This window comes from Macrobrachium nipponense, chromosome 6 (assembly GCF_015104395.2).
Source record: "Macrobrachium nipponense isolate FS-2020 chromosome 6, ASM1510439v2, whole genome shotgun sequence".
NCBI classification, from domain to species: Eukaryota; Metazoa; Arthropoda; class Malacostraca; order Decapoda; family Palaemonidae; genus Macrobrachium; species Macrobrachium nipponense.
Genome location: NC_061108.1, coordinates 66,103,258 through 66,127,793, shown reverse-complemented (window position 1 = coordinate 66,127,793; position 24,536 = coordinate 66,103,258). Strand labels below are relative to the sequence as shown.

Sequence of the window (24,536 nt, the reverse complement as noted above, 5' to 3'; positions counted from 1 at the left end):
TTTTCATATATAAAACTCTATGAAATGCCTAATATGAAATGGAGCAAATATTCCGAGACTTACGCATTTCGGAGATTTGTGGCGGAGAATCCGCGTGCGGACGGAAGGAAAGTTTTTTTTAAAAATTCACCATAAATTTAAATATTGTGCTAGAGACTTCGAATTTGTTTCACGATGAAGGTAAATGACTGAATATTACTAGACTGTAAGAGTTTTATCTTACAATTGCGTTTTTCGACCATTTCGGTAGAGTCAAATTTGACCGAACATGGTTTTTTTCTATTTATCGTGAATTATATGCAAATATTTCAAAAATGAGAAAAGCTACAACCTTCAACTATTTTTTGTTGTATTATACATGAAATTGCGCACATTTTCATATATAAAACTTTATGTATCGGCTAATTTAAAATGGTGCAAACATTACCACAATCGCACGTATGATTTTTTCGGAAGAGTTACCGCGCGGACGTAAAGAAAATGTTATTATTTTCATAAATTCACCATAAATCAAAATATTGTGCTAGAGACTTCCAATTTGTTGCAAAATGAAGTTAAATGCTTGAATATTACTAGAATATAAGCGTTTTAGCTTACAATTGCGTTTTTTTACCATTTCGGTAGAGTCAAAGTTGACCGAAGGTTGAAAATTTGTCACTTATCATTTTTTATATGAAAATATTTCAAAATTGATAAAAGCTACAACCATGGGTTGTTTTTAGTTGTATTGTGCATGAAATTGCGCACATTTTCATATATAAAACTTTATGTAACGGCTAATTTAAAATGGTGCAAACATTACCACAATCGCATGTATGATTTTTTTCGGAAGAGTTACCGCGTGGACGTAAGGAAAAAGTTTTTTCATAAATTCACCATAAATCGAAATATTGTGTTAGAGACTTCCAATTAGTTGCAAAATTAAGGTAAATGATTGAATATTACTAAAATATAAGAGTTTTAGCTTACAATTGCGTTTTTCGACCATTTCGGTAGAGTCAAAATTGACCAAAGGTTGAAATTTTGGCTCTTATTGTTATTTATATGAAAATATCTCAAAACTGATAAAAGCTACAATCATGAGTATTTTTTTGCTGTATTCTACATAAAAATGAGCACATTTTCATATATAATACTACATGTAACGGCTAATTTAAAATGGTAAAAAAACTATGTCAAAGTGACAAAATAATTTCCGAGATGTGTCACAGATACTTTTTAGTGCGGCAAGAAAGAAATTCGCGCTTGCGCGCCTGCATAACGATTGTAAACAAAACAACACCTTGATCCGTGAACTCCCAGCATCCCCCAAGGCGCGTGATTCAAAAGTTTTCGGCTGGTAGGCCTAAAAGTATTTTTCCGCGAATTTTTAAAAAAAAACTTTTGTTTTGTATGTCAACGTAAAATACGTCCAGTCGGCACCCGAGAGACAAAAAATGTCGACGTAAAATACGTCCAGTCGGCGTTTAAGGGTTAAAAGGGGGCGGGAGGGGTTGGGGACAAGCCGCCTACCGCCATTCCACTGTTAAAGGGGACGTAAGGGAGACCACAGAGTGTGTAAGTAAATACGAGCCGCCGGAGCTATGTACACCATTGGCTGAGCTCCGGCAGCCTAGCGCAGGGCTACATATTCCTGTTCCTCCCCCTCCGTCCCTGGCCTCCCCCCCCCCCTCCCCCCACTTATGTGTAACTCAAGCGGACGTTTCTTAGGAAGAGAACTAGTACTGCGAGTTGTAATGGATTGGCTGAGCCGAGCCTATAAGTGGATTGGGGTGGGCGTGGGGGGGTTGGGGGGTTGGTGGTGGTCGGACATGGATGTCTGGCTACCTGCCCGATCATAGGTGGCCATCCAACTGGTCGTGCAGGCTATCCCTGGAGGGGTAGTAGAGTGGATGGAACCATTGCCCGTCGGGGCTGGTATCGCTACCGATTAGAGTGGCCACCTAATAGACGATGTGCAGGCTACCACTTGTAAGAGTGGTAATGCGACCTGGCCTATGGCCCGTCATTGGTATACACATCGGTTAGGGTGGTCACTTATCAGAGGCCTAGGCTACCACTTTAGGATGGTAGTGACTGGGCCCAAGGTTCACTTTGGTAGGATCACGACCAGAAGGGGGCCTCGACCGAGAGGAATAGCCTACCGAAGGAGGCTAGGCCAGACTAATGTTAACCAGACCTTTATGGTACAGGGATACATTTTACACGATGGACTAATGAACATATAGTAATAATGAGGCAATATAGGAGAGTTGCAAAAGTGTTCAATGACATATGAGAAGTAACCGGTACGGGATTGACTGATGGACCGAGGCCGCTACGGACACGATCTCTCAGAGTAACTTCCTCCCTAAGCTCAATATCAGAACCAAGACCTCAACTAAACCTACTAAAACCGAATTTATTCGTTTCAGAGTGGTCAGGAGGATAGATCCCTCAATTAACCCCCAAAAGACGAGGAGCCACTTTTCTGGCTTTCCAACTCCCGACGCTGAGCCACTTTAGTGGCCCGATTTGAACCGCGCGCCAATACTTTCAGAGACAGATTTCTTACACCAGTACCGTGCTCTATGATGCCGTATCAATACTTGAGTGTCATTGGCTAAATGTTATTACATCACAATGACATCATTAGAATCCCGTTACTTAATTGGTTGAAAGGTTTATGACGTAGAAAAAAGCAAAAATTCCCGGGAAAATTTCAGTCTCGGCGTTGGTTTTGAGTGTTCCGTGATCTGCTCTCGATAACTACTATCTTTTATTGTTATTTTTGTAATTATTACAGGTTAATATGGGATAAAGACATGATAGAATGATAATACAAGTTTTAAGTGATAACAGGAATTACCAGTAATGGAATAATTCGTAGCAAAAGCTAATATTTTTTCGAATGAACATTTAGATATCATGGTTGGCGTCTTGGTTTCGAGTGATAATCTTTATCATAATTCTGATTTTTCGTAATTATTACATGCTGATATTGGATAAAAACGTACGCTCTACTTGGGAATGCCAAAAATGTGATGTTGGGCTTTGTGCTGCATGCTTTGTTTCATATCATAAGAGTAAGTACCGACTTATGGATGTACATATGTTTTTCTTTTCTTTTGTTTAGTATACTGTATCACATGTAGATATATAAATGAACATGTGCATGCACTTATGTTCATATTATATATATATATATATATATATATATATATATATATATTATATATATATATATATATATATATATATATATATATATATATATATATATATATATATATAATATATATATATATATATATATATATATATATATATATATATATACCAATATTTGTTTGTGCTGTGTTACTGAACAAGGCATATTTCACATAAGTTCAGAGGTGTTTTGAGTTGAGTGCCAGTGTGTTGAGTAGTTATGAATTATACTCTAAAAATGTTCTGAAAATGTATATCCATCTGCTTTTGCTTTCCCCTGAATGACAAGTAAATTTGGAATATTATAGCATGAGTTTATGTAAATTGATCAAGCAGTAATTTATGAAATTAGGATACAAAATTTGTCTTCACTAATGCTGAGAATATTGACCAAATTTTGGATAATAAAGGAAAATCTAGAAAAAATATAGAGAAGGGAATAATACAATTTTAAAGGTGTCCATTTCATATAGAAAGGTTCTGCCTTGAACTTGCAATTTATTTGAAGTGAAAATAGTAAGTAATAAAGAAGATATTAACAATAAACTACAATTAATTAAGTGTGCATAACCTGTGCGGATCAGCGTATCAATTTTAGCTACGTACGTACCACCCGCCATTCAAATTTACCGCGTCTTGCGGGGGTTAAGGAGCTTTACTACCTTTCGGAATCATATGGGAGTGACGGTTACGTACAGTTAGCCTTTCTAATTAAAATACCTGGACTATACTGTTTTGGTGGCAACTCTTCAACCTCTTCAGTGAATTAACCACTAGTGTATTTACAATCTATTCACGTAAAATACTAGTATATGCAATTATGAAAAACTTTCATCGGAGAGAGAGAGAGAGAGAGAGAGAGAGAGAGAGAGAGAGAGAGAGAGACCAACAGGAAAAAGATAGGGAGGGGGAGAAAAGGAGCTACCAGCTCTCTCTCTCTCTCCCTCGTTAAGATCACAGGCTACGTTTAAGTAATGATAATAACAATATTACTACCATAAAAGCAAACTCTCTCTCTCTCCGACTTCGCAAGGCAACAGGGCCTGCTCTATATAATGGTAATAATACTAATACTATAAGAACATGTCAAAATCCCGCGCACGCCCATTAGTTAAAGAAGGGAAGAAAGAGCCAACAGCTCTTTCTCTGATTTACGTCTTAGCTTTGGGCCATAGTAACTCCCGAATAAGACATGGGCGTGAACGTTATCCTTGTAACATATTCTACAGTGTAATGTATATATAATAAGAAACACGGGAATTGGGTACTTTTAATGTCAGTGAAAATTGGAATTATGTATTTAAACAAAACATAGTACCCAACCCCATGCGTTCCCGCTCGCTGTACCCAAGATGGCTGGGTGACGCCGCGTTCCTGCAATACTTTCTACAGGACCGCGGGCCATAAAAGGTCCGCAACTTCATAATATGTGGAAAAACATAAACTGGGGTACTCAACTTCGGTGTAGGAGACATCTCGGAGGAGGCCATCGCAAAAAACACACACCAAAAGCAGTAAATAAGCGAGCAGGAAAAAACGTGTCACTTCTGAAAAAGGTTTCTAAACAGGATTGAAGATGTCGCTCAAGTCGGGTATTAATAGTAGTAGTACGAGGGCGATGTAGGTGTGACCGTTGACTCGGCTCACCCCATATGGGGGTTTTTTGAGAGGGAAAACTCTAAATGGCAGGAGACCTGTGAATAGTGGCTTTCACACGCCCTGAACTTTATACCCGACGCCCTTTGGGTGCTCGCGCGAGGGTAGTAACCTCTGCATACCAATGCTAGCTTTTTTCTCTGGTATTTTTAGAAACTATTTATACTAGAAAAGTGGATAGCAGGATCCTTTTCACCAGCGAACACAGGTCGACCCAGAAATAGTGTTTTATCTGTGTTTCCTAGTGCTTAATCTCATGTAGTTTTCATCTACTGTCTGAAAATGTGTACAAAAAAGTTTAGGAATTTTACTTTTAAGAAAAATACCATCATGTTATTAAGTTTAGCATTGAAATCAGATGTTTTTTGGTTCTGCGTTTTCTCCCTCGTGTTGATGTGATTTGAAGAGCTTGTAGATGACGGCGATCTTCCACAGGAACTTATGTCATATTTTGAAATATCTTATGTAGGGTACTTGAAAGGTAGAGGAAGTAGACAGTGAAGAACTTCTTCTTTGTTTCCCTTTACTAGTTGGAATATCCTCTGTAAAACTGAAATGGATGTGCCTCGCACTATTAACCATTGACGAGGCTATCATAACTCATTACTACAAAGTTCTGTAACTTGCACACATCCGAATCCATGGAAATTAATTACCATATTGAAAAGGAAGAACACTTGACACGACTGGAAAAGATTCAATTTGATTGAGGCAAGGTCTGTGAGACAGGAAAAAGTATAAAGATATAAACAAACTGTTGCAGGTTATTATTGAGCGATATAGTCCCCCCCCCAAAAAAAAAAAAAAAAAAAAAAAAAAAGGATTTTTTTAAGTGCAATAGCTCATAACTTTCATTTGTTATTGAATCTTTCAATAATAGTTTTATTCTCTACTTTTTATTTTACCTTTTTAATACAAAACTTTACATCTTATTTTAGCCTGATATGATTACATTTATGCATTGCTTTTTATTGTACCATTTTTTTTATTTTAGCCTGATACAATTACATTTATGCTTTACTTTTTATTGTACTTTTTTTTTTTTTTTTTTTTTTTTTTTTTTTTTTTTTTAACAAAACAAAACACTATTGACGACTTTTAGTAATATTTGCTTCCCTTTTCGTATATTTACATTCAAATATTAATTTCATGTTTTGGACTGATAATAGGTTTTCAACAGGTTTTTAATGATTTAGCCTTTTTGTAATATTGGGGATGAATTTATCGAGAGTGAAGTTTACTGGGAGTCAGATTACCCAGAGTCAAATTACCAGTTAAAATTGCAGTGGGAACACTTTCTCCTGAACCAAATATGATAGTAACCTTGCTTTCTATCTTACCATTGGTTGTTAGGAAATCCAGCTATTGGATTTTGGGAGCATGAAGATACACATTAGTGTATAGGAGGACACCTTCATATATGAAGGTGGTAATTGTCTTTAGTTTTGGATTGTTGGTTATGAGCTTTCTACTATGGCAGAGGCATCACCGTTGCCCTTCAAGATAGTCCTTTTTTCCTTGCAAGGATCCTCTGACAAGTCTAGCTACGAGAGCCTTACACCTTGTTGTGGTTTCAACGTCTGGCGACAGTAGTATGTACTTGCCAGTAAGAATTAAACAACAATCAGGAATGTTGAGAAACTTTTATCCCCTCATTTAAAAACCTTTTAGTTCACTTGGCTGAACATTGTTTCTCTAGCGTGCTAACCCACCGTCCTCATTCCATGTTGTCATCATCTAACTTTAACAATAGGTAAGATTCATTCCAAATATTTCATGAAAATTTTCATTTTAAAATTATTTGTTAATTTGCCTACTATTAAAGTGGAAACCCACCCAGCCTCCCCACATCTTAGTGGGTGGTCATGAAGAATTCTGACAAGAGTGAAACATTGCCATGCCACTTGGTGGGAAACAGGTGATTGATTACACAGACAGTCATAGTGGATTAACAAAGCATTCATTTGTTTTCTTTTGAATGCCAATTGCAGCTAATGACACGAAGATATAAGCTAACTTTAACAGTAGGTAAGTATCCAAATAATTCATTTTATCATGAAAATTGTCAGTTTTGAGCACTGTTGGGTGTTTTATTATTGGAAAGTTGCTGTAGAAGGCTTTTGGTGTTGAAATCATTATTGATATACTTTAGGTGGTTATATTTGAATAATTTTATGCAATGTTTTTTCAGATTTTGTTGTTAGTCATGGAAAGATGAAGGAAGGGGAGGCAAGACAGAAATTTCTACAGATTGTCGCTGCTCTTCGTTACTGCCACAAGCGACATGTGGTTCATCGAGACTTGAAAGCAGAAAATTTGCTTTTAGATAGAGACCAAAACATAAAGATAGCAGGTATGTAAACAAAACTGCATTATATTAGTTATACCTTGGTACTTGCACTGTCCACAGTTCACAAAATTCAGTGTAAGTACAGCGTTTGCTGGGTGTTTGTAGATTTTGTTTTGGTCAAAGGTAACTCGTAAAGGGTGTGTGGTTCTCAGAAGATACAGAGTGGAAGGGCTCAGTTTACATGTTGCTGTCATTTAGTGCACAACTCCACAAAACTGTCTTATGTTTCTTTGTTATTTTTGTTGATTCTATTCATATGCATCATCTTTGGCCCAAGAAAGTCAGAGATAGCAGCTAAACCAAGAAGGCAAGTAGATAGAAAATTGTTAGGTATATATGTCAGAAGCTACAATTTTGAGTGGTACAATGTGAAGAGGCCATCAAAGCAGCTGATGTGGCTAAGAGAGCAACATCTGTAATAAAACATAGGTTTCACACAATTGGAGACGTTTAGAAATTATTGTTAATTTGGATAAATGAAAAACAATTAGCCAATGACTATTTATGAGATCCTCTCATGTGAAAATGCAAACCAACTGCCTACTGATTTGAAAACCACTCGTGGAAAGTGTGTGGATACAGATAGTGCTCAAGCATTCAAACCCATTCATGGGTGGTTTGAGAAATTTAAAAGGCATAGTTGCATACACAGTATTGTTAAGGTGGGTACACACATGAGAGCCGAACGTTGTATGTTTAACTGAGTTACGCATATACGGTTACAAGGTGTCAAAATGTTGAGGATGAACCGTAACCACATTAAGCGCGTAACTTCATTGCAATCCACTGCGATCATCAGTCTGTCTCTGCCCAAGTTGTTTACCGACGATGGCCACCATGCAAGTAGCAGCTGCCGCCTATATTTATATACATTATTTAACGAAGATGGAGCGAAATAAAAGAAGATGGTGGCAATCAAGGTTATATACTAGAAGGGTAGAATACAGTGGTCAGGAATTACTCGCTGACATGAGATTCTAAGAAGTTTCTGGCCATTACAAAAATTTCACCTGAATGTCTTCGAGAGATTTTGAGAATATTATAAAACTGGTAGGACCTAAAATTATGAAAAATGACACACATGAGAGAGAAGCTATTACAGTTCAAGAGGTTAAAAGTCTTTTTGTGTTTCTCTGATTTCAGAAGTCTAAGTCGTACTTCCCTGGTTCTAAGTCACTTCAAGTTAATGAAGGAAAACATCAATTACCACTCTATGTTTCTATCTAACAGAAATATAGTCATAATTAAATGCAAATATACTGGTGTAAGACAAAGAAAACTTATAAAAATTTTAAACACAAAATTTATTATTAAACTCAAAATTTATAAGTGAAATTCACAATATCAGGGAAAATTACTGTTAGTACTTGCAAACGAAGTAAAGTTTAATTAATTCTTGAACCAATTAAGTAAAATGAAATAAAAATTAATTTATCACAAAATTCAAGAAAATTCATTCAATCAAAATTCAAAAGTGTTAGGCAATAATTGAAATTTGGAAATTAATTCACAAGTGTTAAAGTTAATTAAATGTGCAACAGTTAATTAATGAAAATAACTAAGTTAATTAAATTGTGAATGCAAATGAAAATACAGAAAAATGTGGATAATATCAAAATTTGCTAAAAGTATTAATCACACAGAATATAAAATAAAAAGGCACACTTCAACAAGAAAATGGACAAATGCACAAAACATAAAATCACTTCAAATGAATAAACACAAAACACAAAAATTTGCAATGTGTAAAAGTGTAAATCTTTTCACTCAAAACATTGTAACTATTAGTTGTTACCTAACCACTGTTCCTATCAGTTATTAGTTGCAACTAATAAAAATATAACACACTTTACCTTTTTGGTATACCAATTTCTATCTATCTTGCTGCAGCTTGTTTCACACTTTCACAAAACCAGGCGCCGTTACAACAACGTTTGTTCCGATTCCATAAAATACACTAAATAATACTAAATAAACTCTTAAGAAATATCAAATCTGAAATTTACAAATTATGAGTGACCATTTAATAAGTACGAAATCATTACTTTACTTTTAAGATAAAAAGTGCTATGCGATGGAGAGAGAGAGAGAGAGAGAGAGAGAGAGAGAGAGAGAGAGAGAGAGAGAGAGAGAGAGAGAGAGAGAGAATGTGTGATCGCTTTGAGAATCTACGCCAGAATGAAAAACTTCTCCCTTACGGAATCTGGACAGGGGATGAGACAAAACGTTTTTGGCAATAATGCTTCCAGAAGTTTTGAAATCTTACGCAACTTTACATACAAAATGTGTAATCTGCACGTGGCTTTAACAAAGACATACGCTTATGAGACCAGTCTGTTAAAAAAAGACACGTACTCGACTCGATTGACAGAAGCAGAAGTCCCTTATCTTACATGATGACAGAATCTCAAAACAAATGAAGGCTCAAGCTCGCATATCAAACATGTTGACAGATTAGGAAAAACAACTCTAGCTTTGAACGGACAAAGATATTCTCTCTCTTTCTACATTCTACGTTATATATTCAGTGTTATGTTATGCAAAATCTGAACAAACATTTAAAACATCCTATCTCCAAGCTATCTAGGAATCTGGAAAAATGTTGCACAAAATCCTATACACAATATCTTACACAATCAAGGAGGGGATATATGCATTTTGAAAAAGTAGCAATATATAATACTATTCAAGATCTCAAAACAACCCATCAGTGAAACAGTGCCACATGTCTGCCAAGCCATCATTGAAGCACTGCAAAATAATATACAGGTTTTTTTCTTTCTAATTTTGCATCACCCTTTTTCTTTGTGTCAGCTATAAAAATTATATATATATATAGATATGTATATATATATAGAATATGTAATATATGATATATATATCTATATATATAATATCTATATATATATATATATATATATTATATATAAGCGAATACCACGAGAAAATGATAGTCAGAAAATCCAAGCGCTTTCGTGTCATTTATTCAGACATCTCAAGGAGCTACTAAAGTACAATTGGAGAGGAAGGCCTCAGGTACAAACAAGATCAGGAATACCAGATGGTTAATTATCAAAAGGGTAAAAATTAAAAGGGATAATCCAGGATTATCGGATATCACACGGTCACAAACTTAAACAGATTCTGACCCTAACCGAAATTACAAAGTATCTTTACAGTCCAAAACATGTAAAACTGAATATATTAATTTTGTTGCTTATATTTATTTACAACTTTTTTAATTATGAAGCATCAAGTTTAAATAAACAAGACTTAAATTTAGAACATTTCTATTAGTTTTGACTTGATAAAACAAGATTCAATGATATTCCGTTTTAACTGTGTCATTACATGGGACTAAGGCTCTTGCTTGACTCCAGTTAATAGGATGGTCTAAATCTCTCATATGTACAAATAATGCATTCGATATTTGTCCAGTTCTCACAGAATATTGATGTTGCTTGAGACGCTGTGAAAGAGATTTGCCGGTCTGTCCGTAATAGACTTTATCACACTTTTTGCAAGGAATTTCATATATGCAGCCTGGAAGATCTTTAGGAGAATTTTTGATTACTAAACTCTTGACATTAATATTACTGAAAACAACATTTATGTTAAAAAGCTTTAAAATTCTAGGAATATCTAAAAACCTTTCATCATAAGGTAATTTTAGAATGTTATGATTACTAAATTCAAGTTTGTCATTAGTTGAATAAAATGTTTTTCTAGCTCTTTTCCATGCCACATCTACAAAAGTCCTTGGGTATTTAAGTTTCAATGCAATATCATAAATAGTTTTAATTTCAGCGTCAATAAACTGCGGGCTACAGACACGTAAAGCCCTTAGGAACATCCCAGAAAAAACAGAGAATTTAACATTTTGATGGTGATTGGAGTAGTAATGAACAAAAGAGGCAATATTAGTTGATTTTCGATAGACTGAAAAGGTGAAATTTCTATCATTTCTATGGACAGTTACATCAAGAAAATTCAAATTACAATTCTTTCTTCCTCTACAGTTTAAATTTTATAGAAGGGACTAAATTATTGAGATTATTAAGGAATTCCTGGAGGTTTTCGTGAACTGGCCAAATACAGAAGATTTCCTCCACGTACCTAAACCAAATAACTTTTTGGGGCAAAATTCTTGGTAAGAGTTTTGTCTCAAAAAATTCCATGTAAATATTGCTAAGGACAGGAGATAAGGGATTACCCATAGCCATGCCGAACTTTTGTACAAAAAATTCCCCATTGAAACAAAATTTACTATCTTTGATACATAACCTTATGAGACTAATGAGATTTGCTACACTTAAGGGAATGTCATGATGCTCTAATTCCTCTTCCAAATATTCAAGTAAGTCATCTACAGGCACTTTTGTAAATAAAGAGACACAACATCAAAACTAACCATATTAAAATCACAATTCAAATTTAAACTATTCAATTTGTTTATAAAATCAACATTGTTATTAACATTCGTGTTAGAAATATTTCCTACCAAAGGAGTAAGAAATTTTTACAAGCATTTAGATAAATTATACGTAACTGAGCCCACTGAACTAATGATTGGTCTGATAGGGTTATTGATTTTATGTGTCTTGACTAAACCATACATGTAAGGTAGGGAGGCGCATTGCGGTGTAAACTGTTTAATTAAATGGTCCAAGCCCTTCAAAATGGATTTAATTTGTTTATTAAAATGGGAGTTAACTGTCTGTGTAGGGTCAGACCTCAGTTTCGTATAAGTATCAGTGTCATTTAGCAATGTCATTATTTTACTTATATAGTCACTTTTATTCATTATTACCACTGCATTAGATTTATCTGCTTTTGTCACCTTCACTGTTTCGTCTTCTTTAATTTTCTTAAAAGCCTGGAGAAATCTCACGGGTACATTAGGGGGAGAAGGTTTACTCATAGCACCATACACAATACCTTTACAAATATTGATATCATCAGGGCATAGGTTTTGATTAAATTTTTCTAAATAACAAAAGGATTTTGAGATGTCGACACAGTCCAGGTTACCATTAAATACACCAAAGCTTAACCCATATCCCAAAGCCGCTGTCGTAGCACTATCCACTGGTTTGACAGATAAATTAATCATGAAGTCCACGTTGGCATGCTTAGTCCAGTCGCTTTCAGCAATAAGATTTTTCAGCTTGACTTGGAGCTTCCTTTCAAGACGGTTGCAGCACTTTCTCAATTTTCCGTAGCAATAATCCAGCATCCGGTTCTTCCAATCGACAGGAACCGTCTGATTAAAGCTATACCGTCTGTTTCTAAGTGTACGGAACGCATCATCTACTTCCACTTTTGTGATGTCGATGTGTTTCTGAAGTATGATGTGTTGAAACTCGTCGAAAGGTCGCTCTGCTAGGTGAAGAATTCTCACTGGTAAAATCGACTTGGGCATCACTTGCTCGTTCATGCACTTCCGTAGAAAGTTGAGTCGGAGTTTCAGTTTGTGAGCGATGATAAGAGCATTACAGAAGGATGTCACGAATAGAACAAGGCTCGGAAAATTCAAAGAAAGGCGTAGAAGTTGCGTGTGGTTTCCATTATGCTTAAAAAATCAGACGGTATAGCTTTAATCAGACGGTTCCTGTCGATTGGAAGAATCGGATGCTGGATTATTGCTACGGAAAATTGAGAAAGTGCTGCAACCGTCTTGAAAGGAAGCTCCAAGTCAAGCTGAAAAATCTTATTGCTGAAAGCGACTGGACTAAGCATGCCAACGTGGACTTCATGATTAATTTATCTGTCAAACCAGTGGATAGTGCTACGACAGCGGCTTTGGGATATGGGTTAAGCTTTGGTGTATTTAATGGTAACCTGGACTGTGTCGACATCTCAAAATCCTTTTGTTATTTAGAAAAATTTAATCAAAACCTATGCCCTAATGATATCAATATTTGTAAAGGTATTGTGTATGGTGCTATGAGTAAACCTTCTCCCCCTAATGTACCCGTGAGATTTCTCCAGGCTTTTAAGAAAATTAAAGAAGACGAAACAGTGAAGGTGACAAAAGCAGATAAATCTAATGCAGTGGTAATAATGAATAAAAGTGACTATATAAGTAAAATAATGACATTGCTAAATGACACTGATACTTATACGAAACTGAGGTCTGACCCTACACAGACAGTTAACTCCCATTTTAATAAACAAATTAAATCCATTTTGAAGGGCTTGGACCATTTAATTAAACAGTTTACACCGCAATGCGCCTCCCTACCTTACATGTATGGTTTAGTCAAGACACATAAAATCAATAACCCTATCAGACCAATCATTAGTTCAGTGGCTCAGTTACGTATAATTTATCTAAATGGCTTGTAAAATTCTTACTCCTTTGGTAGGAAATATTTCTAACACAAATGTTAAAACAATGTTGATTTTTATAAACAAATTGAATAGTTTAAATTTGAATTGTGATTTTAATATGGTTAGTTTTGATGTTGTGTCTCTTTATTTACAAAAGTGCCTGTAGATGACTTACTTGAATATTTGGAAGAGGATTAGAGCGTCATGACATTCCCTTAAGTGTAGTAAATCTCATTAGTCCTCATAAGGTTATGTATCAAAGATAGTAAATTTTGTTTCAATGGGGAAGGGAATTTTTTGTACAAAAGTTTGGCATGGCTATGGGTAATCCCTTATCTCCTGTCCTTAGCAATATTTACATGGAATTTTTTGAGACAAAACTCTTACCAAGAATTTTGCCCTAAAAAGTTATTTGGTTTAGGTACGTGGAGGAAATCTTCTGTATTTGGCCAGTTCACGAAAACCTCCAGGAATTCCTTAATAATCTCAATAATTTAGTCCCTTCTATAAAATTTACTGTAGAGGAAGAGAAATTGTAAATTGTAATTTGAATTTTCTTGATGTAACTGTCCATAGAAATGATAGAAATTTCACCTTTTCAGTCCATCGAAAATCAACTAATATTGCCTCTTTTGTTCATTACTACTCCAATCACCATCAAAATGTTAAATTCTCTGTTTTTTCTGGATGTTCCTAAGGGCTTTACGTGTCTGTAGCCCGCAGTTTATTGACGCTGAAATTAAAACTATTTATGATATTGCATTGAAACTTAAATACCCAAGGACTTTTGTAGATGTGGCATGGAAAAGAGCTAGAAAAACATTTTATTCAACTAATGACAAACTTGAATTTAGTAAGCATAACATTCTAAAATTACCTTATGATGAAAGGTTTTTAGATATTCCTAGAATTTTAAAGCTTTTTAACATTAATGTTGTTTTCAGTAATATTAATGTCAAGAGTTTAGTAATCAAAAATTCTCCTAAAGATCTTCCAGGCTGCATATATGAAATTCCTTGCAAAAAGTGTGATAAAGTCTATTACGGACAGACCGGCAAATCTCTTTCACAGCGTCTCAAGCAACATCGATATTCTGTGAGAACTGGGCAAATATCGAATGCATTATTTGTACATATGAGAGATTTAGACCATCCTATTAACTGGAGTCAAGCAAGAGCCTTAGTCCCATGTAATGACACAGTTAAAAGGAATATCATTGAATCTTGTTTTATCAAGTCAAATAATAGAAATGTTCTAAATTTAAGTCTTGGTTTATTTAAACTTGATGCTTTCATAATTAAAAAAGTTGTAGATAAATATAAGCAACAAAATTAATATATTTAGTTTTTACATGTTTTGGACTGTAAAGATACTTTGTAATTTCGGTTAGGGTCAGAATCTGTTTAAGTTTGTGACCGTGTGATATCCGATAATCCTGGATTATCCCTTTTAATTTTTACCTTTTGATAATTAACCATCTGGTATTCCTGATCTTATTTGTACCTGAGGCCTTCCTCTCCAATTGTACTTTTAGTAGCTCCTTGACGATGTCTGAATAAGACGAAAGCGCTTGGATTTCTGACTATCATTTTCCGTGGTTTATTCACTTATTTATGAAGTCACGTGCATCTACTGTGATTTTTTAAGCATATACACACACACACACATATATATATATATATATATATATATATAATATATATATATATATATATATATATATATATATATATACATACATATATATATATATAATAATAGATATATATATATATATAATATTATTATTACATGTATAATATATATATATATATATATAATATATATATATATATATATATATATATATATATATAATAACATATATACATATATACATAATATATAATATTATATATATATCTAAATATAATAATTCTATATAATTCTATATCTATATATATATTATATATATATATATAACATACATATATACATATATATATATATATCTATATATATATATATTATATATAGATATATATATATATATATATATATATATATATATATTATATATATATATATATATATAGATATATATATATATATATATATAGATTATATATATATATATATTTATAAAGGGATTTTGACAAAGGAAAAATCTATTTCTGGGGGGAAGACCTGTGTTGCCCGGTGAAATGTCCCTATAGCACTCATTTCCAGGTACGTATAAATAAATGCTAAATATACCAGAGAAAAAAGCCATATGGAATGCTTGAGTTACTACCTCCAGCTTCGCTCACCCTCATAGGGTGTCGGTATAGCACAGAGGCGAGTGGAAGCCACTATCACAGATGCTCTGCCAATTAGAAGGCTCCTCTCTCAAAATCCCCCTCTAGAGAGGTACCGTTACAACGTCCACCTTCCGCTTGCTACTATTACCTCTGCCAGAAACCCTCATTCCTGAAATATGCACCCAAGCTTGGGCCAGCTAAAAGGGTGAGGAAAAGGAAAAAGAGAGGGATGGGTTCACCAGGCGACAAAGGTCTTCCCCCAGAAATAGATTTTTCTTTTGTCAAAATCCCTTTTCTGGGCTCGACCTGTGTCGTTCGGTGAGATAGTAGCAGAGAATTGGCCATACATGCTTGGTAAACAAAAAATTTATATGAAAGAAAAATAAAAATTTTCTTAAAATTATTTTAATAACCAAGGTAAGAATAACAAATTACAAATGGTAAAAAGCACCTAATATGACCAAATCCATACTATCCTGGGAAAAAGCAACAGGCAATGAACATAAAAACAAATATAATAATGAACTATGTGCATGTACAGGAGTGGGTTGATGAGCAATCCAGTCCGGAACAAAAGGCAGAAAGGCAGGGATTACAAGCGAGGCAGGTAGGTGAGAGTGAGTACTAAAAGATAATTAATAGCAAAATAATAAAATACAGATACAGTAGGTCCCCGGGTTACGACGGCTCCGGCTTACGACGTTCCGAGGTTACGACGCTTTTCATTAAATATTCATAGAAAAATCCGCCCTGGGTTACGACGTTTGTTCCGACGTTACTACGCTGACGCTTCCGACGCTCCGAGTTAACAACGCTTTTAAAAAACGCATACTATGATAAAAATCCTTTATAGTTTAGCACAGTATATTAACCCTTAAACGCCGAAGCGGTAAAATAAAAATTGTCTCCCGTGTGCCGGAGGGGTTTCGGAGTGAGTGCGGAAGTGGAAAAAATATTTTCATACAATCAACTTACCTGTCAGATATATACATAGCTAAGACTCCGTCGTCCCCGACAGAAATTCAAATTTCGCGCCACTCGCTACAGGTAGGTCAGGTGATCTACCGACCTGCCCTGGGCGGCAGGACTAGGAACCATCCCCGTTTTCTATCATATTTTCTCTGTCGCCGGTGGTATCAACATTGTTGCTATTACCTCCTGACTTAGATTCATATTTCATCCTTTGATCATCGTTTCTCGGCTTTTTGGTGACGTATCTGGATCGTGTTTTGGCATTCGCTACTGTGGACTGTTTTTGGAATAACTCTTTTGGATTTTTCTCAGTATGTCTGATTCAAATGTGAGTGTGAGAATGTGTGTGAATGTAGGCTGCAGGGTGAGGATACCGAAAGCTTCGGTTGATCCTCACACTGTATGCCGTAAATGTAGGGGGTTTCAGTGTTCTGCTAATAATACTTGTAAGGAATGCGAGGGATTAAATGCAGAAGAGTGGAAGACTTTGACTTCTTATTTGAAGAAGTTAGAGAGGGATAGGGTTAGAACGTCTGAAAGGTGTGAGTCAAGGCCTATTGAGCCTTTCACGGATAATTCTAATCCTACTGTGTAGATTCTCCCTATGTATCTCATTCTCAGAGTGCTTTTTCGGATTCGGCCTCGGAAATCGCCAATCTGAAAGCTACAATTAGAGACATGAAGTCCAAGATGGCTGACTTCAAATGTAAGGCTAGTGAAGTGAGCATTACAGTGAAGTGAGTTTTTTTTTTTTCTCCCAGTGTTGTGAGGGGGGGGCGTTTGATCGTCCCCTGCGACGCTCCCAGGCCTAGACCTCTTCCAAGCTCCCATGCCCAGAGGAGAAGGAAAGTCGAAAGCCTTAAGGAGGTCGTGGGGAATCCCCAACGGTCAGACGTCCCTTCAGCTAGCTCTGCTTCATGGCAGGCGGCTCAAGGGCGCTATAGAAAAAGCGTCCTTCGTGAGTGTTTCTCGTCCTCTCCCTCTCCCTCACCTAAACGAGGGTGGAAGGAGTCGAACGTGTCGAGACCGCTGAAGCGTCATATGAAGGAACCTGATATAGATTCTAGCCCAGAGCGCTTCTCAGATGACGCTCCTTCTTCTATTAAGAAAGCGAAGGTGGCGTCAGCGTCACCTGACGTGTACGCAGAAGTCCCTTTCCTTCTTCTCCCCCGAGTGATGACGAAAGGGCGTCATGCACTGGACGTGAAGCGTCAAGGAAGATAATTATGGCAGTTCAAGAGCAACTGTCCTCTCTAGTGGGAGTTTTAGCGCCACGCCGGAAGGACGTGACGCTTCCAATTAAGAAGTCTCGTCCTCTCTCACCTGCTCAACGAGAAGCGTCATGCAGACGTGAAGCTGCTAAACGTCTTACAGAAGCTTCGAGTTCGAGAGCGAGAACGGGGGCTTACGAAAGTTTCGTAACGCCAGAGAGACGTAAGACGTCTTTTAGACGTGAAGCGTCATTGAAATCGGATCATAGACGTGACGCTCCGACCAATATTGTGACGCCAAGTAGGACGCCTTTGGAGAGCGGAGCGTCTTCCAGGCGCGAAGCGTCATCAAGACGTCAGCAAGAGACGTCAGCCAGGACGCTTGGCGAACGGGAAGCGTCATACAAGCGGGAAGCGTCTTCTAATTTTCAAGAGAAGCCTGAGCTTGTTACTCATTCCAAGACTATTAAAGCGGGAAAGAGGAAAGATTATCATTCCCTTAGCCCCCTCCTCCCTATTAGGAGTTTGTCTCCTCCAGAAGAGGAACGTACGGAAAGGAGAGCGGAGACTCCATGTAGATCCCGAGTTGGAATGAAAAACAACTCGGATGATGAATATCATGGAAGAGAGGGTCTGTCTAACTATAAGGTTTTGACTACCCTGCTTCTTGAGGAGTATGGAGACGAGTTGACTCCTGCCGCTCCTCCTTCTCCGCGCTCGCTCTTTTCTAGTGCTAACGAAGAAGCCTTCGTCTTTTCTCAAAATGAAGCCCACCATTTCGATGAAGAGGGCCTTACAATCCTTAGATCCATGGATGAAGTCTAAAAAACAAAAAGACTTAGTGAGAACAGTCTTCTGCATGCCTCCAGCAAGATTAGCTGGGAAAAGAGGCATTTGGTATCAGACGGGAGAGAATATGGGTATTGCTCTCCCTTCTACAACGGAAGCAGATTTTTCGACCTTAGTTGACGCTTCACGTCGACAAAGTCTCAATTCGGCACGTATTACGTGGGGAATTTCGGAACTGGATCATCTCCTCAAGGGACTCTTTCATGTATTGGAAGTCTTCAACTTCTTAGATTGGTCCCTTGGGGTGTGATGTCCAAGAAAGCCCATGATTCGGAAGGAATCGAACCTGAAGCCCTGTTATGCATATTGTCTTGTATTGACAAAGCGGTACAGGATGGATCTTTTGAAATCTCCTCATTGTTTGGAGCAGGTCTTCTAAAGAAAAGGACTGTATATGGCGCCTTCTTAACAAAGGCAGTCTCTCATGCTCAGAGGGCAGCTCTACTATTCGCCTCTATCTGACTTTTTGTTCCCTTCTCAGTTAGTAAAGGACATTGCACATTCTTTAACTGAGAAGGCGACTCAGGATCTTCTGACGCAGTCAGCAAGAAAGAAGAAACCTGTTTCTGCATCGGACAAGAAAGGACCTAGTACATCTGTGCAGCCCTTTCGAGGTGGTCCGACCTCCAGACCTCCCACAAGAAGGAAGGCTCCGGAGAAGAGAGGTAGGTCTGCCTTTCGTCCCTTTAAAAAGGGAAAATGAAGATTCTCTCCTCCAAGCACCAGTAGGTGCCAGGCTCCTGGGATTTGTGGAAGCCTGGACACTGATAAACGCAGACGCGTCTTCATTGTCGATCTTAAGGAAGGGATATCGTTCCGTATCCCTTTCCTGAACACTCCTCCCCTAACGTCAATACCAAGGGAACTATCAGCCAAGTACAAGGTCCTGTGCTGAGGGATACTCTTCGATCGATGGTGGAACAAATGTGGGACAAGAGAGCGATAGAACTAGTACGGGATCAAAACTCCCCGGGGTTTTACAATCGCCTTTTTCTGGTTGCGAAAGCCTCGGGAGGCTGGAGACCAGTACTGGACGTCAGCTCTCTGAACAAATTTGTTCAGAAGGAGAAGTTCTTCATGGAGACTTCTGCTTCAGTCCTAGCGTCATTACGACAAGGAGATTGGATGGTGTCTCTAGATCTCCAGGACGCCTACTTTCACGTCCCGATCCACCCTTCATCGAAGAGTACCTCCGTTTTTCATGACGGGGGGAAGGATCTTTCAGTTCAGAGCCTTGTGTTTCGGCCTGTCCACAGCTCCTCAGGTCTTCACAAGCCTGATGAAGAATGTGGCGAGGTTTCTTCACCTCAAAGGAGTAAATGTCTCTCTGTATCTGGACGACTGGCTCATCAGGGCCAGATCAGAGAGACAGTGCTTGGAGGACCTAAAGTTAACTCTAGATTTGATCAAAGCGTTGGGATTGCTCGTGAACCTCGAGAAGTCTCAGCTGACCCCCAGACAGGACCTAGTCTATCTGGGGATTCGATGGATTCTCGGGGTTTTTCGAGTATTTCCTTCGCAAGAGAGAATCGCAAAAGGTTTGCGGATAGTCTCTCTCTTCTTAGGGAAGCAACATACGTCGGCGAGGGAATGGTTGAGCCTTCTAGGGACGCTTTCCTCGCTAGAAACAGTTCTTCCCTCTAGGCAGACTTCATTTACGTCCTCTTCAATTCTTCCTCAAGAAGTCTTGGAGCTGGAAAACCGGACAACTTTCGGACGTTTTTCCCATTCCAGTGGAGATAAAGTCGCACCTAGAGTGGTGGTTGCCCCCTCTGGAAGAGAACAAAGGGATCTCTCTAAAAACACAGAACCCAGACCTAGTGTTGTACTCCGACGCGTCGGAGAAAGGTTGGGGAGCGACATAGGCTCAGAAGAGGTGTCAGGCACCTGGGAACCAGCACAGGTGACTTGGCACATAAACTGCAAAGAGCTCTTCGCCGTACATCTGGCTTTGAAGAGCCTAGAACCTCTGGTGTCAAACAAAGTAGTGCAAGTAACGTGGACAACACCACCGCACTTGCCTACATTCGGAAACAGGGAGGGACGCACTCCTCGTTCCTTTACGAACTGACGAGAGACCTATTGCTTTGGACGTCTCACAGGAACATCTCCCTGCTGACAAGGTTCGTACAGGGAGTAAAGAATGTGGAGGGCGGACAGACTCAGCAGGAGGAACCAGGTCCTTCATACAGAATGGACCCTACACGAGGAAGTGTGTCTCGATCTCTGGTCTCTGTGGGGGACTCCTCATGTGGATCTCTTCGCAACATTCATTTCCAAAAGGCTCCCAGTTTTTTGCTCGGTCCGTGGAAGATCCAAGAGCACTTATGGTAGACGCCTTCCTGCTAATTGGTCTCGAGTAGACGTATATGCTTTTCCCCCATTCAAAAATCCTGGGGTTAGTAATGAAAAAGTTTGTGGCGTCAAAGGAGACGAGGATGACGTTAATAGCCCCCCTTTTGGCCGGCCCAGGAATGGTTCACGGAGGTGGTAGAGTGGATCGTAGGACTTTTTCCAAGATCCCCAACCAGAAGGACGGATCTTCTCAGACAACCACACTTCAAGAGGTACCATCAAAACCTCCCCGCTCTCGCTCTGACTGCCTTTCGACTATCGAAAGACTTGTCAGAGCGAGAGGCTTTTCTCGCGAAGTGGCAAGCGCGATCGCGAGAGCACGGCAGAACCTCCACTACGAAAGTATACCAATCGAAGTGGGAGGTATTTAGAAGGTGGTGTAGATCCAAGAGTTGTCCTCCTCCACTACCTCTATAGCGGAAATTGCTGATTTCCTGCTATTCCTGAGAGAAGAATCTCATCTAGCCGTATCCACAATAAAGGGATACAGAAGTATGCTCTCGGCTGTATTCAGGAATAGAGGATTGGATCTGGCAGATAATAAAGATCTCCACGATCTCATAAGGTCTTTTGAGACTTCAAAAGTCTAAGGAACCAGTACCTCCGAACTGGAACCTAGACGTAGTCCTCAAGTTTCTGTCATCGGAAAGATTCGAACCTCCTCATCTGGCATCGTTTAGAGACATCACCAGAAAATGCCTATTCCTATTATCTTTAGCTACGGCAAAGAGAATTAGTGAATTACATGCTCTGCAGGATAAAGTAGGATTCAAGGGAGACTCAGCGATTTGCTCGTTTAAGACCCTATTTTTAGCGAAAAACGAGAATCCCACGAATCCCTGGCCGAAGTCTTTCGAAGTCAAAGGCATGTCGAGTCTCGTAGGCAGAGAAGCAGAGAGGTCTCTATGCCCTGTTAGAACTCTGAAGTTCTACCTTCAGAGAAAGCATCAGATGGGAGGCTCTAGACAAGGTCTTTGGTGCGCGGTAAAAGACCCCACAAGACTGATGTCCAAGAATGCGCTGGCATTCTTTGTAAGAAACGTCATTACAGACGCTCATAAGGTCTGTCCTGACGAACAGTTACAACTATTGAGAGTAAAAGCTCATGAAGTGAGAGCTGTAGCGACGTCTCTCTCGTTTCATAAGAATATGTCGCTTAAAAACATCATAGATACGACATTTTGGAGATGCAACTCAGTATTTGCATCTCATTACTTGAAAGACGTTCGTGGTGCATATGAGAAGTGTTTTTTCTCTAGGTCCTTTCGTATCGGCGGATACGATTCTGGGTACGGGAGCCGACACCAATCCTTAAATGTATATACTTTTTTCTTCTTTTTGGATATGGTCTGGAGTCTCTTCGAACAATGGAGGACTTGGTTTAGCACGGGCGGCCGTCTATGTTGTTTCAGTTAAGAGACTCTTGTCATGTCCAATTAGATGGAAGTATAATTTTTTTTGAAAATTATGTATGTGGGTGCGTAGTGGTTTTGAGTTACGGTTGTTGTGACGAGTTCGGGGATAACTCGAACAATCCTTAGTTCTAACATGGTTAGGATCAGGTGGTCGGGATTGGTTGTGTGCTCCTTCATAAGGTGTATTGTCATATAAGTGGATCAGCACCCATTGACAAAGTCCTTTTAGGCTCTGCCGAGTAAGCGATAAGACCCCATCGGCAGACCCACAAGAACTCTTGGCCATAGATCATATATCTCGCTAAAGTTTCTTGAGGTGATGCAGACTACTGGGCAAACACCCACGAAGTCTACCACCTATCAGGTAGGACCAAGGTTTTATTTATACCTACAACATATGTTGTTTACCTGTCTATTCCATATAGAAGCTGTCTCTTACCCTCCACCGAAGGGTGCCAATCAGCTATGTATATCTAGACAGGTAAGTTGATTGTATGAAAGTGATATTGTTATGTTACAATAAAGTTTCATACATACTTACCTGGCAGAATATATACAATTAAAAGCCCACCCAGCCTCCCCCGCAGGAGACAGGTGGAAGAGAGAAAATATGATAGAAAACGGGGATGGTTCCTAGTCCTGCCGCCCAGGGCAGGCCGGTAGATCACCTGACCTACCTGTAGCGAGTGGCGCGAAATTTGAATTTCTGTCGGGGACGACGGAGTCTTAGCTATGTATATATCTGCCAGGTAAGTATGTATGAAACTTTATTGTAACATAACAATATCATTTTTTTCAAAAAATCACAGCGCGCTTAGTTTTCAAGATTAAGAGTTCATTTTTGGCTCCTTTTTTTTTCATTGCCTGAAGTTTAGTATGCAACCATCAGAAATTAAAAAATTATCATTATCATATATAAATAATGCGATATATGATAGCGCAAAAACGAAATTTCATATATAATTGTATTCAAATCGCGCTGTGCGCTAAACGATTAAAGGTAACAAGTTACTTTTTTCCGTTGTAATGTACACTAATTTGCGATCATTTTGGTATATAACACATTGTAAAACAATAAAAGCAACAGAGAAAATATTATCACAAAATGATGCATGAATTCATAAACCGCGCGGGACGTAAAAAAAAATTTTTTTTTAATTTTTTGAAAAAAATTCACCATAATCGGAAATATTGTTATAGAGACTTCGAATTTGTTTCAAGATGAAGTTAAATGATGGAATATTACGATACTGTAAGAGTTTTAGCTTACAATTGCAGTTTTCGACCATTTCGGACGAGTTAAAGTTGACCAAATGTCGAAATTTTTTTATAAATTTTTTTTTATATGCAAAGATTTCAAAAATGAGAAATGGTACAATCTTCAAATATTTTTTGTTGTATTCTGCATGTTTTTGCACACATTTTCATATATGAAACTCTATAAAAAGCCTAATATGAAAAGGCACAAATATTAGGAGAATGTGACCTACGCATTTCGGAGATTTTTGGCCGAGAATCGGCGCGCGGAGTGAAGAAAATAGTTTTTTTTCAAAAATTCACCATAAATCTAAATATTGTTCTAGAGACTTCCAATTTGTTTTAAAGTGAAGATAAATGATTGAATATTACTAGACTGTAAGATTTTTATGTTACAAATGCGTTTTTCGACCATTTCGGTTGAGTCAAATTTGATAACCGATCGTAGTTTTTTTTCCTATTTATTTCGTATTTTATATGCAAATATTTCAAAATGAGAAATGCTACAACCTTCAAATATTTTTTTTTGTTGTATTCTGCATGTTTTTTTGCGCACATTTTTTCTATATAAAACTCTATAAAAAGCCTAATATGAAAAGGCACAAATATTAGGAGAATGTGACCTATGCATTTCGGAGATTCGCTGCCGAGAATCGGCGCGCGGAGGGAA

The 24,536-nt window shown here is 37.8% G+C and overlaps 1 protein-coding gene across 2 annotated transcripts in view; it reads left to right on the top strand.

The window, feature by feature from the left end:
- Positions 1 to 24,536, top strand: part of LOC135216322 (serine/threonine-protein kinase SIK3-like) — a 1,037,686-nt gene that overhangs the window by 195,921 nt on the left and 817,229 nt on the right. For both annotated transcript variants that reach the window (XM_064251493.1, XM_064251492.1), the window contains exon 3: positions 7,037 to 7,198. In XM_064251493.1, the coding sequence (XP_064107563.1) occupies positions 7,037 to 7,198 (162 nt within the window). The remainder of the gene's footprint in view (positions 1 to 7,036; positions 7,199 to 24,536) is intronic.